The 16,147-nt window shown below is 40.7% G+C and overlaps 2 protein-coding genes across 2 annotated transcripts; both read left to right on the plus strand.

Moving 5' to 3' along the window:
* Positions 1-5,427: 5,427 nt before the first annotated feature.
* hoxc9a (homeobox C9a) lies at positions 5,428-8,879 on the plus strand. The gene is made up of 2 exons (XM_047376612.1): positions 5,428-7,074; positions 8,002-8,879. The coding sequence occupies exons 1-2, from the start codon at positions 6,531-6,533 to the stop codon at positions 8,244-8,246; spliced, it is 789 nt and encodes a 262-aa protein (XP_047232568.1). The 5' UTR covers positions 5,428-6,530; the 3' UTR covers positions 8,247-8,879.
* Positions 8,880-11,885: 3,006 nt separating this feature from the next.
* On the plus strand, positions 11,886-15,451 carry hoxc8a (homeobox C8a). The gene is made up of 2 exons (XM_047376624.1): positions 11,886-12,683; positions 13,789-15,451. Exons 1-2 carry the CDS (start codon positions 12,248-12,250, stop codon positions 14,103-14,105), a joined length of 753 nt encoding a protein of 250 aa, XP_047232580.1. The 5' UTR covers positions 11,886-12,247; the 3' UTR covers positions 14,106-15,451.
* The last annotated feature ends 696 nt before the right edge of the window (positions 15,452-16,147 follow it).

Genomic DNA, 16,147 nt, shown 5'->3' on the forward strand with positions numbered 1-16,147 from the left:
CTGCAGGAAGATAAGAAACCCGAGGATAAAGGGACCAGGAAAAAGCTGCAGCTGCAGGAGGAATAAGCACCGGGACAATATGAGCGCACCTATGTGGATGCTAGAAGCCAAGGAAAGGTAGGATGGATGACTTTGTTTCTTGATTCGGAGCCTGTGCCACAGCTGTCAGCGGGGCTTGCTTGACAGCTCGTGTGGCACGCACTGTGCGTGCCTGCTCATGTCACTGTAGTTTAAATGAAGTTGTTTCGTATAAATAACCCAATACGCATGCTGTTGATAGCTATTGTCACTTTCCTCTTTTAATCATAAAACTGACTGATGATTATTTTAGCATCATGCATGTTGAAACTTGAATGTGGCTTTTATTTTGGCCAACTTTGCCCACCTGTGATGCTGCAAGGTTATTTGATATTGTGGCAAAATATTTTTTTCTCTGTTTTTCTGTCTTAACGAACCATGCGACCGAATCAAAAAGTAAACAATGTATTAAATGTTGAGTTTATACTCGCCCTTTTTCCTCTTTGTGCTGCTTATTGCTCATCCTCGCCTTGCCGTTTGCAATGTTGTCTCCTTTCAATGGATTTTTACGCGAAGCTGAAGCGTGGTTTAGGTAGTTTCATGTTGTTGGGGTTGGCTTCCTGACTCGGCAACAAGAAACTGCCTTGATTACGTCAGTTCGTCTTCATCAAGGGCACAATTTCCGTTGAATTGCCCCCCTATAGGCAACTCCAGATACCCCCCCCCCCCTCCCCTCCTCCACACACACACACACACACACACACACACCACAAATGGCATTGTAAATGAACTGGGGCAGCTATACCAGAGAAGTTTTGTTTCTCTGCTGTTAGTTTGTGGCGGGGCTGTAAAAAGCTTCTGAGGTTCTCACAAGGAGAATAGGCTGTAAACAAGCAGGGGTTTGGGTATGTGTATACTGTTGCTTGCTTCATGATGAAACAAATGCATTGGTTATAGATAAAGAAATGTCACTTTTGTGAGTCATATGGCAGCTGCTTTTGGTGTCTTTAGTTTTCAAAATTGAAACGCATAGCTGTTTCTGTTTTTTGCAAAATGATTCTGGAGGTTTGGTTGCAAAACTGCAGGCAACACGGATTTTAAAAAGTCTCCAACATTAAAAATCGCAGAAGACGAAAAATTACAGAAACAACAGAAGACAAACAGAAGTGTTTTGTTTGGAGTCAAATATTGCTGTTTGATTAATGTCATTTTTGTATCATGTTTGCTTTAACTGATTGTTCTTTCTCGTTGTTTAGCTTTGATGTTACACTTGGTTTCTGTTTCTTTAATTAAAAAGAACCAGTTCAGCACATACGTTCATTTTTATCTATTACGGCACGTTCTATTAAAATCTTCCACGTTTTAATTTAAACTGCAATCATGTTTTTTCTTTATATTATTATTATTACGCACAAGTAAATTACTTAACGTGTACAGATCGCATATAGACCAGAATTTGTCGCCACGTTTTGTCACCTAAACATTTTGAAATTTGTGGAAGTTTATTATAGGAAAATCAACCAAAGGGAACATACAAAGATCCAAGGAAAATTTGATACAAAGCTGTTTTCTTGTGGCGCAGTCAACATATTTTCTGGAAACCAGTCCAGTCACTGTTTATTCCGGTTTTTTCTTTTCTTAGCCCCCTCCTTTTTTGGCTTTAGCGCCTCTAGGAAGAGACAGTCTGGAATCCAAAGTCATTTTCATTCAGCTCCGTGAATGAGCGTCTCTCTTGGAATGCACCACTTTACAAAGACTTTACAGCAGCTGGAAACAGCCCCAGAGAGCAGCTAAAACCATGCACGCATAAAGCAATTTATTCCACGCTGCAAGTGGCGCTCTTTGCAGTAACCAAAGTCGTTAGAAAGCGCGTCTTAGGCGCCAGATAAGGACGAGTTATTCTGACTGCGGCATGATCAGACATGAAGCAAATATTCTGGCGGATTTCTTTTTTCCTCTTTCAGACTCTTGCGAAATATACTCTTCGAAGATATTAGTAACGAGTATCTCTCAGTTGATTTGTAACTATGCTTGGGATGTCACAAAACGAGAGAAACATTCATGCTGAAAATGTTGGGAAATTGTTTGCAAAATCGTGTAAAGTTTGTTCATGCAATGATTTTTCAATGATCTGTGAATTGTTTGTCACATTTCATCTCACACGTTGTCACCAGGCGTGTAATTCAGCAGCGTATAAGAAAAGCGAATGGCCTAAAACACAGGGAGTATCTGAAGTTGTACGTTACTTTACCCCAGTGCTATAAAATGATCAGCTGAGATTTTATTTTTACAAAACTAAAATTGTAATGTCCCCCTTCTTTGTGTTTATTAGAATAAAAGCAACTGGGTTTGTTTTCTTGTCCGCATAAAAGGAAGGGTGATATCGTCAAAGCAATTAGCCACGGAGGTCTTATTTGAAATTAAGGACATCATAATTATTATGAGCATTGGCGAAATTACTTTGAATATACACCAATTAGCACCAAATATTGCCGCGGGACCCCCATGCGCACAAGGCCTAATCATCACAAAGGTTTTATTAGAAGGCTGTGGTTCATTCAGAGTAACAGAATACTGTTTGAAGTGGTTTCGCTGAAACCTGAACCTTTTTATCTCTGACAGAGAACTATTTTATCCAGATAGTGTAGTAGCCCTTAGGACCAGTTGGCCTTATCTGCTCAACACATGGGACTTTCATAAGGAACTCGTGGTATTCCCTCTGAGTGGACCCATGTGCAGCTTGCAGCACACACAATCTGGTCCAAACGTGGCACCGAATGAACTGTCCGTGTGTTTTGTATGAGATGGAGAAAGCGCAAAGGGGGAAAAAAAAGTGTTTGATCTAAACCTTCTTTGACAAACACACTCTGCTGGTTCGGCTTTGTTGTATTTAATCATGGGATGACGTAGAGCTATCCATAAATATTTGGTCAGACAGATTTTCCAAGATTTAGTTTTGCTGTGACCGTTTTGCTAAAACATCACAATTCCTCATTATCTGTTAGTTTTAATGCTTTTACACATGAGCCATCGCGCTTCTAAAAAAACCCCACAATCTTTCCGTGTGATAATGCTCCTCGTAACAGCACAGACCGTTGTCAGACAGTTATGTGTCACCTTGTATTATAATTTGAGCTTCATCTGACTGTTCAGCTTTGTTTGCGTTTATATTTAGCCAATATGTAGATGTATTTGCATTTTAACGAAGAAAAATAGAAACAAAGTGCGTACACCTAAGCGCATGTCAAGCGCTGGTTTTGACAGTACTGTAATCAGGCTGGATGTAGTTATAGCTGCCTTTAATTGGACATGAGTGGACTGCGGCAGCACTTATGTTCCTGTATCAATGCAATGGCTCACAGTTTGGTTTCAGCTCTCACCTTGCGTTTAGCTGTTCATGGCTGTGAGATGAACATTAGCAAACAGACAGGCATCATCCTTTAGGCCAGACATGATGCATAGCGCTATGCTGCTTTCCTATCACTGATGACTTAATGTGAAGTTCTAGCTTACATATGTGAATCAATGGCAGACCTGAAATGTAGCACAATGAAAAATTTTAATAATTCCAGTTCAAACTTCCAGGGCAGGCATATTGTCATATTTTCATTTGGAATAGCATTTTGTTTTAGAAAACAACATCTTCTCTTAGATCAGAAATAAATACTTGAAATCAGCTATACAGTTGTTTTATCATCAGAGCACATTTACTTCCCTGTGCTGCAGTGCAGTGAGTTAATTATTTTTAATCTTTATATTTCATGCGGGCCTTTTGTTGACACATGTGCTCCTTTACCCGAACACTTGGTTCTCCTGCGTTTCCCACAACATATTGTTCTCTGCATTTGAACCAGACTTTAAAAATGTAAAAGCAAAGAATAATTCTCGTCAAGATGATTATCACACATGGTGTTGCTGCAGCTGGCAAGAAAATACACACGGAAATAACAACAAAAGCACAGAACTATTTAACATTGTCATTTTTTTTTATTACAGGACATAAAGGTAGCAAAATGAGTGAGATACATATAGTAGAAAATATTTTTTTAATATCCATTAATGGGTAAACACATAAACACACATACAAGCACGTATTCGCACGCGCACATAAAGAATAATGGACGCAGACCCATTGACGCACATCCGAAACAATATAAGTGATCTCTTTGAAGTACATTCATACAGGATGTATGGCGCATTAATATGACTGAATGCTGCAGTAATAAATGGCCTGTGAGTGGGATTCATTTGCGTTTTAATATCAGAGGAATAAACAGCCTTTAGCCTCCAGTATGCAGAAAACAACGTATTTATACAGTTGATAAGAGCATATGTTCAGTGTCGATTTGTTGATTTTTGTAAATTCGTGGCAAAATGTTGAACTCGGTTCAGTCAGACGCCTTCATCAGCAATCACCACGACACCTTTGGCGATATCCGGGTTATAGTCTGGCGTCTGGCCTTTTAAATTTCATGGTTGAATCTGAACTCAGCAAGCAGGAGAAACCCGACACTATCTCAATGTTTTGTTTGGAAAGAAAAAAACAAAAACAAAAAGAAACAAATACTGACTTTCAGTTTCAAATGGTTATAATTTATTTTATTAGAACAGAAATATTAGGGAGGTAACAGCTAAACCTTTAATGTGAGTAGTTTAGTTATAACAGTACAGCCTCGATTTTATCTCCCATCACATGTTTGCTGTCTATTTTTCTGCAGATGCATTGCTCAAGCATTTAGTGCTTTTGTTATTGATTGACACGCTGACATGTTTGAAATGTATGGAATTCATTACTGAGCCAATCCGAGATAATGTTGGCACACTAATGCGCGTCTTGTTACCATCCATTTTGATTTTTATGCGCTACGCCCTTTCGGCCTGCTGACCCTTATTATTCACCTGAGAATTTGCCGTAATTCAAGTCCTTGTTTTGTTTCTATTCAGCTTGTGTTTGTATACTAATAGCCAAACTAATCTTGCATAAAACAAAACACTTAATAATACACACACACACACACACACACACACACACACACACACACGCAAACACATCTATATCTATCTATCTATCTATCTATCTATCTATCTATCTATCTATCTATCTATCTATCTATCTATCTATCTATCTATCTATCTATCTATCTATCTATCTATCTATCTATCTATCTATCTATCTATCTATCTATCTATCTATCTATCTATCTATCTATCTATCTATCTATCTATCTATCTATCTATCTATCTATCTATCTATCTATCTATCTATCTATCTATCTATCTATCTATCTATCTATCTATCTATCTATCTATCTATCTATCTATCTATCTATCTATTTATCTATGTGAATATATATATATATATATATTCTTTCTCTGTTTTTGTAGTGTTGTATTATTTGCTGGGTCGGTGAATCCCTGCTTCACAGTTTTCTGACTAGCAGACGTGCAAGTCAGCAGGAAACAAAAGTAGCATTTTCCATTTCATGAAAGCTTTAACTGAGTTACCTCCCATAAATAAACACATTTATCTCATCTTTTTGCACCCTCTTTTTGCTGTTTTCGGCCTTTTTGATTACATGATTTTGCATTTGTATTTTTTTGCAGACGCATACAGTGGTGCCGGCTTTATTTTTTAGCAGGGATCTCGGATTCACTCCATATTAACGACACGTTTATGAACAATCAAATGGTCCTCGTTAAAATTTATTGATGGGCATAAAAACCTCAAACGGTCACTGGCCGAATATAGTTGGCTTTTTTAGTGGGCTGTGAGTCTGTCAGCTTTCGGAATCCCCTCCTCGGCTGTATCTCCACAAACCCCATTTAGGGAATGTTTGGTCTGCAGGCTCTCGTAAAAAGCCGTGCAAACTGCATCCCGTATTTTGATTCTCCCTGGTTTCCGCCGTCCACTTCTCCCTGCTGCAGCTGCTGCCATGAAGGCATATCTCTTTATACATCCCTGAAAAACAATAAACAGTATTCTACGAGTAGTTATAAACGCTTCACTTTATCAAATGCTGGTTTGCAGAAGATAAAACGAGCCAACGATTCAATAAACGCTTTAATGCAGTATCTGTTGAAGTAGCATGGAGCCCTGACAGAGATTAATTACACCATCAAATAGTTCCCTGCTTTAACACGCAATGTGCGCAAGTCTGTGCTGCGACTGGATAAAGATTAAGCAGCAGCAGCACTGCGCATGAATGTTTTCCTCATGAACAAAAAAGAAAAATTATGTTTAATGTTACCTCTATAAGTCAAGGAAGGGAGGAAAGAGCACTTTATTTAATCCCATTTATGTACATTGGTATCCCTGGATCACTCGCGCATTGATCCATTGCACAATTTTTGTGGGGGTAAATATAATCACGTGTCGGCGGGTCAGCCAATAGGAGCCAGGGAAGCTTTGAGAAATAATTACCTGCCTTGATTGTTCTATGGCTAGATAAAAAAGTACACATACACTCCATATAATAAACGGATGCATGTAAAAGAGTCAGGGAGGCTTCGACATGTCGACTACGGGTCCCATAAGTAGTTATTATGTGGACTCCTTGATCAACCATGAGAGCGAGGATGTTCTTGCTGCGACTCGGTTCTCGGCTCCCGGTTCGCACCCAGCTGGCCCCCGTCCGACGTCCCTAGTCCCGGAGTGCGCCGACTATCCTTCCTGTAGTTTTGCACCCAAGCCGACTGTCTTCTCCACGTCTTGGGCCCCCGGACACTCCCAGTCATCAGTGGTCTACCATCCGTACAGCCACCAGCCCCACTTAGGAACTGACTCGAGGTATATGCGCTCATGGCTGGAGCCGATCTCTGGCGCCGTGCCTTTCCATAGCTACCCGGGGAACGGCAGGCATTACGGGCTGAAGCCCGACGCCTTCCAGGAGCACAGAGCCGGGGAGTGCCTCAGCTCCGGCGGACGGACCTACACGGATTATCTGTACTGCTCATCCACAGACATGCGGGAAAAGACGCCGCAGAACGTCCCCTCTCCAGAGTCCGAGCTTCTGGCGTCTGGGAAGCATAAGGAGGAGAAGCCGGAGCTTGATCCTAGTAAGTCAACGCTTCTTTTTTTTTATTGCCGGGAGGGATTCTTGTTTTAGGCTGAAGCTGCTGTGAAATGGAATTATAAGATGCGTCTTCTTTTTCCTTTCAGCTCAAATGTGAAACGCCTGTGCTGCAGGGGGGGGGGGGGGGGGGGGGGGGGGGGGGGGGGGAAGCTTTAGAAACTATAAAAGACAAACGCTACCAGGCTAATATTGGGGCTATAAAAGCAGACGGGGCTATAAACATGGACTCAAAGCTGCAGGATATAAACGTTGAATTTGGGTGGATGCTGCAGGATTTTAGACGTTTTCATCTGAAAGAAAACACCCTGAATCTGACATATGAATCTATTCATTACTGAACTCCTCATTATTCATTTTTACGATTATATTTTGACCCATGTGTCAGTAAAAGGCGGCATACAAGCCACCTTTTAGTACTGTTTTATTTTAGAGGGCCTTAACGTACAGGGCATCCACTTTCCCCTGAATTTATTACTTACCATTCCTCCTAGTTATGACAAAAATATGGGTTTACATACACAAATATACAATTTACTGTGCTTTCCTCAGTTCAAACCTAATCCACAGGCAAGTTGAGGAATGTAGGGACAAACTCGAGGACTTTCACCACGGACTTGTAAAGGCTTGAACCACGGGCCATTTTATGGGCCAATAAAGTGAATAAACGCACTGAGTATTTTACGATGGTGTTACTCACAAGTTAAGAGGACAATAAAGCAAAAAAACTGCGCAAGATTGCTCAGTGTTGGGCTTTATTTAAACTATTTAATGTTAATTTTGCTTGAATTTACGCACTCATGTAAGGTTACCTGTGTGGTTTGTTTTTGTTTCTGCACTTACTGGTAAGGCTTGTTATCATCTTTAGCCCTTTATGGAGTTTCCTTCTTATTACTGTCATTTTCATTTACAGATAACCCAGTGGCCAATTGGATACATGCCCGCTCTACAAGGAAGAAACGGTGTCCTTACACAAAGTACCAGACTCTGGAACTGGAAAAGGAGTTCTTGTTCAATATGTACCTCACCAGAGACCGCAGATACGAGGTCGCAAGGGTACTGAATCTGACCGAGAGGCAGGTCAAAATCTGGTTTCAGAACCGGCGAATGAAGATGAAGAAAATGAACAAGGACAAGAGCGACAGCAAGGAACAATAATAAGGACTGCAGTGGGGAAAAATAATAAATTAATGGATAAAATACAAATAAAATAAAATAAAAACATGGACAGCATAGATTTACCAAAACATGAAGCCTTCCTCACGTCCTTCATCATATCTGTCACTTTGTTGGATTTTCATTTTTGTAGTACCATTAACCTGACTGGTTAATATTTAGTGCACAATTAAACGTTTGAGGAAAAAGATGGGACAAAAAAAATAGAGAAAGACTTTTGTGACGAGAACATTCTGCTTTCACGTTTATATTTCTTTGTAAGTAAAATATAAATGAGCAACGTTTGGATGCGACAAAAACTGTCCGAAGAAATAAAATACTTGAATTATTTTTGAATTTCACCAGAAACACTATAATTTATGATCTGAATGTTTTTCTTTTTTCCTCCATGTTTATTTCATTTGTATACGCTCTGGCGCAGGTGTAGAGTATTTTGTACAGAATCAGAAGCATTTGCCAGCGCCTCGTCTGTGTTGTATTTTGTGATAGTTGTTGCTGTTTATGTGCATCAAGCTTTTTCTTTCTGTCTTTTAATGTTTTGGCCGTTTAGCTGGCGAGTTTTAATTATAGAGTGTAGCTATATAGAGCTCTGCAAATATAATCATAATCACATAAGTGCTGGTTTTCTGTGTTCATTGGGGTGCGATGCCTGCGGAATTTGGCTACACGCGAGGTGGGGCTGTAATAACACAACACATAATGAAGAAACTGATTTTCTTTATTTAAAAACAGCGGGCACTGACGTTTTGCGAAGGCTTTAATAAAACAAGGCTGGGCTTTGTGAGTGAAAATGACGTTAAACAGAAAGCATGTTTTGGTTTGAGTTGTTTTATTGAGCGTGTTTTGCACTCCTTAAGCCGACAGGGTCATGGTGACAGCTGTCCATTTTAAAATATCAAACTTAAAATGCTTTGTTTAAATAAAACACATTTGAGCAACAATAGTGTAACTTATTTTAAGGATATTCCCACAATTAAGAGATTTTTGCCATTTTAAATGAGCATATCTATATCCTAAGACGTCCACTCAGCATTTATTTTTAATCTTGCGTTTGATACTGCATACACACACCCACACACCCACCCACCCACCCACACACACACACACACACACACTGCACAGAGGTTTCCAACTGTATATACGTCCACCAAGGCTTCAAAGCATGCAGAGAGAGAGATAAAAAAAAATGTGCTGACAGAATTTGAAGGGCTAAACTTTTAAGTGAGAGACAATTTCCCTTGTCTCACATTTGTTTCCTGGGTTAGGCCTAAATTGCCTTTTTGTGGTGGCAAACAATGCGGACAGGATGCTGTAATTTCAAAGCCCGATCCCAGCGCATTTCCGCTCTTCTCTGCTCAGCTGAGCTCAGCTCGGACAAAAATGCCAGTTTTACAGCCCCTGTTGGAGCTCGGTCTGTTTGTCTCAAATGCAGACGAACAAAGCAAACTCGACTCGCTGGCTAGACGTCTGGACTAAATTACTTTATGGTTTTAATGGACGGTGCTGCTGCTGGACTCGTTCAAAGCACTGTTTGTGGGGGGACTTTTTTTTTCCACTGATAGGCCAGCCGCCCCTGCACTTCATCATAAGAGTGGTCGATTAGTCTACAATTGGATGGAGAGAAGTCAATAATTATCGTGCACAGATATGATAGTTGCACTGCAGATATCTTTCAGGAATATGTGGTTAGTCAACATTACAGTAAACAGTGCAGCATCAGTTTAACATGTCAGAAAAACAACTAAGATTGCACTTTCTTGGTCACAGATTTGGTCAACTAATTTATTGAAATAAAAGGGCAAACATCCTCCAATGTTTGAGGAAGAAATTAGGACTCCGTTCACATCCGCGTCGCAGATGTTTCTGATTGGCCGAATCGTTTATTTTAAGGGATAGGTTCTAACACTAGATGACGCTGTTGGTCAACGTTTTGGCCAGGATCCCAGTCTTTTAAAGGGGGTTGGGGGGTTGTTTTACAAGTGTGTGGCTTGGTTGAAGAGTGAAAAGTGACCCCATCGATGACAATGTGACAGATATGTCCACGCACCACATTTGCTTTAATAGGCCACAGAGCGACCCATTCTTATAGGTCGGGCTTCGGATGGAGACACAACCTGTGCCCACAAGCAGGATATATATGCGTATTTTATCTATATTTTAAACACCAAAAGATACATAAAATAAAAAGCAGTGGTAAAAATACAGCTTCTTATCACAATATTAGCACATATGTGAGTGGCTTCAATTGCATTGTACATTAAGACTCAGAGTCAGGTTTTATTTGCATCTTATATTTATGATATGAGTATTTTACATTGAAATATATATTCGTGCCACAACGCCTTTTCAGTGAGTGAACAAATTACATAAAAGGTGAACAGAATTCACAAATTTCACTCAATTACTTCACTAACAGCATAGTTTTCTAATTATTTTTAATCCGGTGGGTGTGTTTCTTAAAAAAAAAAATTAAATATTCAAACCACGAGGCAGAAACCATGTTTGACAAAAGACCATATTTTATTAGCGTTTTGTAGACAATTACATCCACATAACATCAGTATAAAGAAAAACCAACAATACATATCTCTTTATTATAGAGAGCATCCTATAGTAGTATAGCAAAACAAATCCAATGATAATAATGATAATCGTGAAGTGTAATAATAATGATATATACACAAAGACAATGTCTAAATAGTAATAATTTGTAGATGTTGACAGAATTGCTACTCTCCCCTTTGAATCCTCACTAGGCCCACTCTGTTGTAATGTGCGCCCCAGCAGTCCAAAGTCTCCAAGAAGTGATTGGCAATCTGCATATTTATAGAGTGTAAAAGGTCTATAAACTTCGCCCAGTGCTCCTTTCACATTTTACGATGATGCGTATAAAAACATCAGTGACTCCACTATAACGAGTGTGGCACATTTGGACTGCGGGACCATATGAAGGACTACTGTGCGCATTTTCACTGTATGCATAGCTAAACACCCCAAAGGTACCATTTTTTTTACGAACCTTGCCTTGTGAGAGATTTACTGTTGATCCTCGTTGTTTTTTACGGGTCAGTTTGTGGCTACCTATAGCATTTATAAGTCGGGTTTGTTATTTGTGTGTCGCAGTGTGTTACAGCACTTGGTGGGAAAAGTGTATCGGCGTGGCCTTCCCTTGGGAAGTTTTTGGCTTTAAATGCATTATTTTACATGCAGTTCTGCTGTATGTTTTCAGATTTTGTGTTTCAATGTTGTGTGGCGATATTAGATGTTAATGTTGACCCATAGAGGATCATTAAAGGTCATCATGTAAAGGCATAACACCTTTATCTGTTTTAAATGGGAAATCATCACTATCTTCACCACTCCTCAGCCTTTATATTCAATAAATTCCAACTCCAGCGGAAGTGCATCATTTGAACCCTCGAAAACGCATTTGGTCAACTTATAACAAAGCTCTGCTGCGATAAACACAACATTGATCATATTTACAGCCTATTAGATTGTTGGGTTATGATTAGTGAAGCTCCTCTCAAGGTGGATATACGTAGGGCCCACGTCTGACCGGTCACGGAAAGATGAAGGGGTGGGGGGGCTACAGAGGAGGAGAGGTGGGGGCGGTTGGGTGGGAAGCTCGGGGGAAAAAGGAAAAAGAAAGAAAAGAGCAGCGTCTGTGACTGTGCCGCCAGCTTAAACACATCTAAAGCGCATGCCATAAGCCGGGTCTGACTGTGCACACACCGGAGGGGAAGAAGAAGAAGCCGCTCACGACGCGAGAAATCCGATGAGAGGAACGGCTCAGAGAGAGTGAGCTGCCGTAGATTGTCCAACGGGGCTGCGTTTCTCCCAGTTCCGGTTTGCCTGTCTGTGTGCGCGCTGTGTGCGAGAGTTGGGACCCCAAACAAAAGGCTGCCATCATCCTACAGGAGATCTTCAGCTTGCGCGCGAGAGAGAGAGAAAGCCCGAATCTGCTTGATGCTTAACCGAACATGAGCTCCTATTTTGTTAACCCTCTTTTTTCTAAATACAAAGGCAGTGAGTCACTGGAACCAACTTACTACGACTGCAGGTTCCCACAAAGCGTCGCCCGCAGCCACACGCTGGTTTACGGACCCGGAGCCGCCGCGCCGGGCTTCCAGCACCCGTCCCATCATGTGCAGGACTTTTTTCACCACGGGACCACGGGGATCTCCAACCCAGGATATCAGCAGAATCCCTGCGCCCTGGCGTGTCACGGCGACGCGACGAAATTTTATGGATACGAAGCCCTTCCTAGGCAAACGATCTATGGTGCCCAGCAAGACGCGAGCCTAGCGCAATATCCAGACTGTAAATCGTCCAGCAGCTCTAACCCCGGAGAAGGACAAGGCCACTTAAATCAAAACTCCTCTCCCAGTCTTATGTTTCCCTGGATGAGACCCCACGGTCAGAATCAAATAGCTATTGCTTTTATTATTCATCTCTCTTGCTATGTCTCTGCCTTAGCGTGTGTATGTGTGTGTGTGTTTGTGCATGTGCGTGAAATATATGCCCAAGTATAGGCTACACGAGTATGTTTTTAATACTATATTAAAATAAGTAAGGGAACATGATGGGGCAGATACAACCTGAGCCTCTGGCAGCTGTTCCTCTGCAGCACATGTCTATACAGGGCTGCTTTCAAACCACTGAATATTACACATCCCAGCTCATAACAATCATGCTCTTTGAAGCCCAATTATGTATCACTTTGGCATTTTCAATAACTCTAAAGGGGAAGATGGGGTGATTTTACACACGTACCATCAGCATTCAGGCTGACACTGTTATTCAGCGTGTTTAGCCTTCACCTCGATCATGCAGAATCCTTGTATCCATAGTCCTTAAGGGGTAATCTGACCCACAGGCCCACTGTGGCTCAGACTCAAACTGGTCATAATCGTGAGAGCTTTGTGGGTAATGTGATTCCAATCATCATGGGCCATTCTGGTCAGGATATCAGTCTGCAGAAACTCCACAGAGATACAAACCTCATGCAGTTATCGTGCATCAGTTGGGCATCCCATCTGTCATTTTTTTGTCAAAGTTTGTGTGTGTGTGTGTGTGTGTGTGTGTGAAAATCTGTGTTACATGCTGATATTTATCTAAATATGCATAAGAAATTGCATACATTTGTGTAAAAGGGATTAATCTAGTAAAGCTATTGGGTGGGATGGCTACATTCAGTGATTTGAGGACATATTGTATATTTTATTTGTATATATTTGTTTTTTGCACAAGCGAATGCAAAAGTTGCAGTTGATCACTTCTTCAAATGCCACTTTTTGCTAGTTAGAAAGCTATGTTTTGCACTGCACGTACATAATGGAGGGTTATTGCTTTCTGGTTGCTGTTATTTTTTGCCTAAATTACTGCTGAAAAGAGATTTCCCCCCACCGTTTCCGAAAAACAACTGATTCAACTCGATTATTGTTGCATTCGCAGGCTTAGTTTTCATCTAAATGTTTTTAAGTGCTGGGTTCAGCTAACGTCTGACTTTATTTCACCCAAGCCCCAGGCAGAAGGAACGGGAGACAAACCTACAGCCGCTACCAGACCCTGGAACTGGAGAAGGAGTTCCTCTTCAACCCTTACCTGACCCGCAAGAGGAGGATCGAGGTGTCCCACGCCCTGAGCCTCACCGAGCGCCAGGTGAAGATTTGGTTTCAGAACAGGAGGATGAAGTGGAAAAAGGAGAACAACAAAGACAAGTTTCCGGGTCAGAGAGGGGAGGCCGAAGCCGAGGCCGAGGAAGAGGGCAACGAGGACGGTGAAGGGGACGAGGGAGAACAGAAAGAAGCGGAAGAGAAAGAAGAAAGCAAGGAGTGATTTTTATGGTCCTTTTTATGGTTATATGGCTGGAAACGAGAGAAAAAGGAGAGAAGTCCCATTAACAGACGAAGAGCCACAAGGAGGCATAGAGCGTCATTTTTATGACCACCCTTCTCATTTTGTCACAAGGGAACAGGATTCCCACCAATATTGCTGTCATAAATAGACTAAATTCTTCTTTCTCCCCTATTCGATTGTCCCAACATGATCCAAACATTACTATTTTGGAGAAGCGACACACCGCTAGTAGAATTTTCTTTAGGACTCGCACCCATGCACAAAAATACAAGGGACAAATTAAATACGCATGTTAGATTGACAATGGCGTAGTTTTTATTTTTTATCTTCAAATTTGCTTTTTGTGTGAAAAAAACTCCTGGTTAGAATAAAACATGACAAATAACGCCGACTTCTTGTAAATAGATGCAAAAACATTTCATTTCCGACTCGAAAGTATTAAAGACACATAGGCCTGTAACTTATTAGTGAGAGTTCAGACATCATCACTGTTACTTCAGGCTATAAACCACACATTTAATTTGATTTGTACAATAAATAGTTTTTTTTATTTCTTCTGTTTTGACGTGAATGGCGCGGACAAAGATACAGCCATGACAGCTCCTCCGACACCTTTCATTTTGTCCTTGGATCACCAGGGAAACGCAACTGTTTGAAATCCTTTGATGCTACCTATGAAAACCTGGGGGAAATTGCAATAGAGATTTCTGAATATAGAGATTTCATATGGTTTTTGATTTTTAAAGTGTTATATATCAACCTTATAATATTAAGTTATGTGTGTAGCAGTTACCCGAAATACAATAAACACTTGTTAAAGTTTTCTTTTCTTTTTTTTTTGTTCTCTTTTGAAGTCTTGGGAAGACGTTTAGCTCAAAGCCAGGCCAACAAATTTCTTGTTTTTATTTTTACGAGATTGTACCACAGCACTACCTAAAGCTCAGAGCTCTGTCCTCGCATCATTTCTTATATTTCACACATGCGTGGCATCGCTCTGATCTGACTGCAGGCTATTTTCCCCAACAACTAAAAACTGCCTATATGACGCACATGGACTACGTATGATGATATCTGCAGCAATTACAAGGATTTTAACGTTTTAAGAAAGGGAACTTTTATTTCAATGTGCTGGTGATATAGAGTAGTTGTTTTTCTTTTTCTTTGCACTGAATATAATCTTTATGTACGTCTTGTTCTATATTGATGTTAACATAACAATATGCTCGTTTTCTTGTTGTTTCTCCTGTGAAAGACGGAGTTGTGTACCCACCCCCGCGCGCCATTGTTGATGTAAAATCACAAATAAACAAGATGGCTCACATTCATTTCTGATCTTCATGTCTTTATTTGTTCTTAATGATGCAGCGCGTTAATATTGGACACGTATCAGTACACATTATAGCAAGGCGCCTTCATAACTGATTGAAGACCAAACCCATTCCCCATTGGCGCAACTCTTTATTAGCGCCAATATGACCCAAAGTTCTTGCACTTCCATTGGTGGCTTATAAATGATTAAAACCTTTCAGTCAATAAGGGGCTGGACATCTCGATGCTTTATTATTCGTTTTCAGCCTCTTGAACATTTGCACACGCATGTTGAACAGCCTCTTGGCCGGCCTAATTAAACTTTCCTGCATGTTGCATGAAAATGCACAGCAGTCATGCGTCTGCAGATGTCTCAGTGTACCTTTTAAGGAAAAGGGCAGGGAATCCCTCTCACAGCATGCCTGCGCCCCACATCCCAAGCTGTATTTGATTCATCCTCTTAATAAGAAACTTCCTCTCTTCAGGGAGAACTGGAGACTTTTTCTTAATGAATCTTGAGAAGAGTAATGGTTGTTTGAGATGAGATGAACAAACATCTGACCTGTGGTGTTAATAATCACACTAAGTAATGGAAAAAGGAAAGAAAGATGAGAGGACGGGGGTCTAAATCTGCTTGTACAGTGCAAGGTGCTTGTGTGAAACTACATAAGGTGTGCCGATCGAAGAGCCAGAAAACACCAGAATGGTGAAAT

This window comes from Girardinichthys multiradiatus, chromosome 1 (assembly GCF_021462225.1).
Source record: "Girardinichthys multiradiatus isolate DD_20200921_A chromosome 1, DD_fGirMul_XY1, whole genome shotgun sequence".
Classification (NCBI taxonomy): domain Eukaryota; kingdom Metazoa; phylum Chordata; class Actinopteri; order Cyprinodontiformes; family Goodeidae; genus Girardinichthys; species Girardinichthys multiradiatus.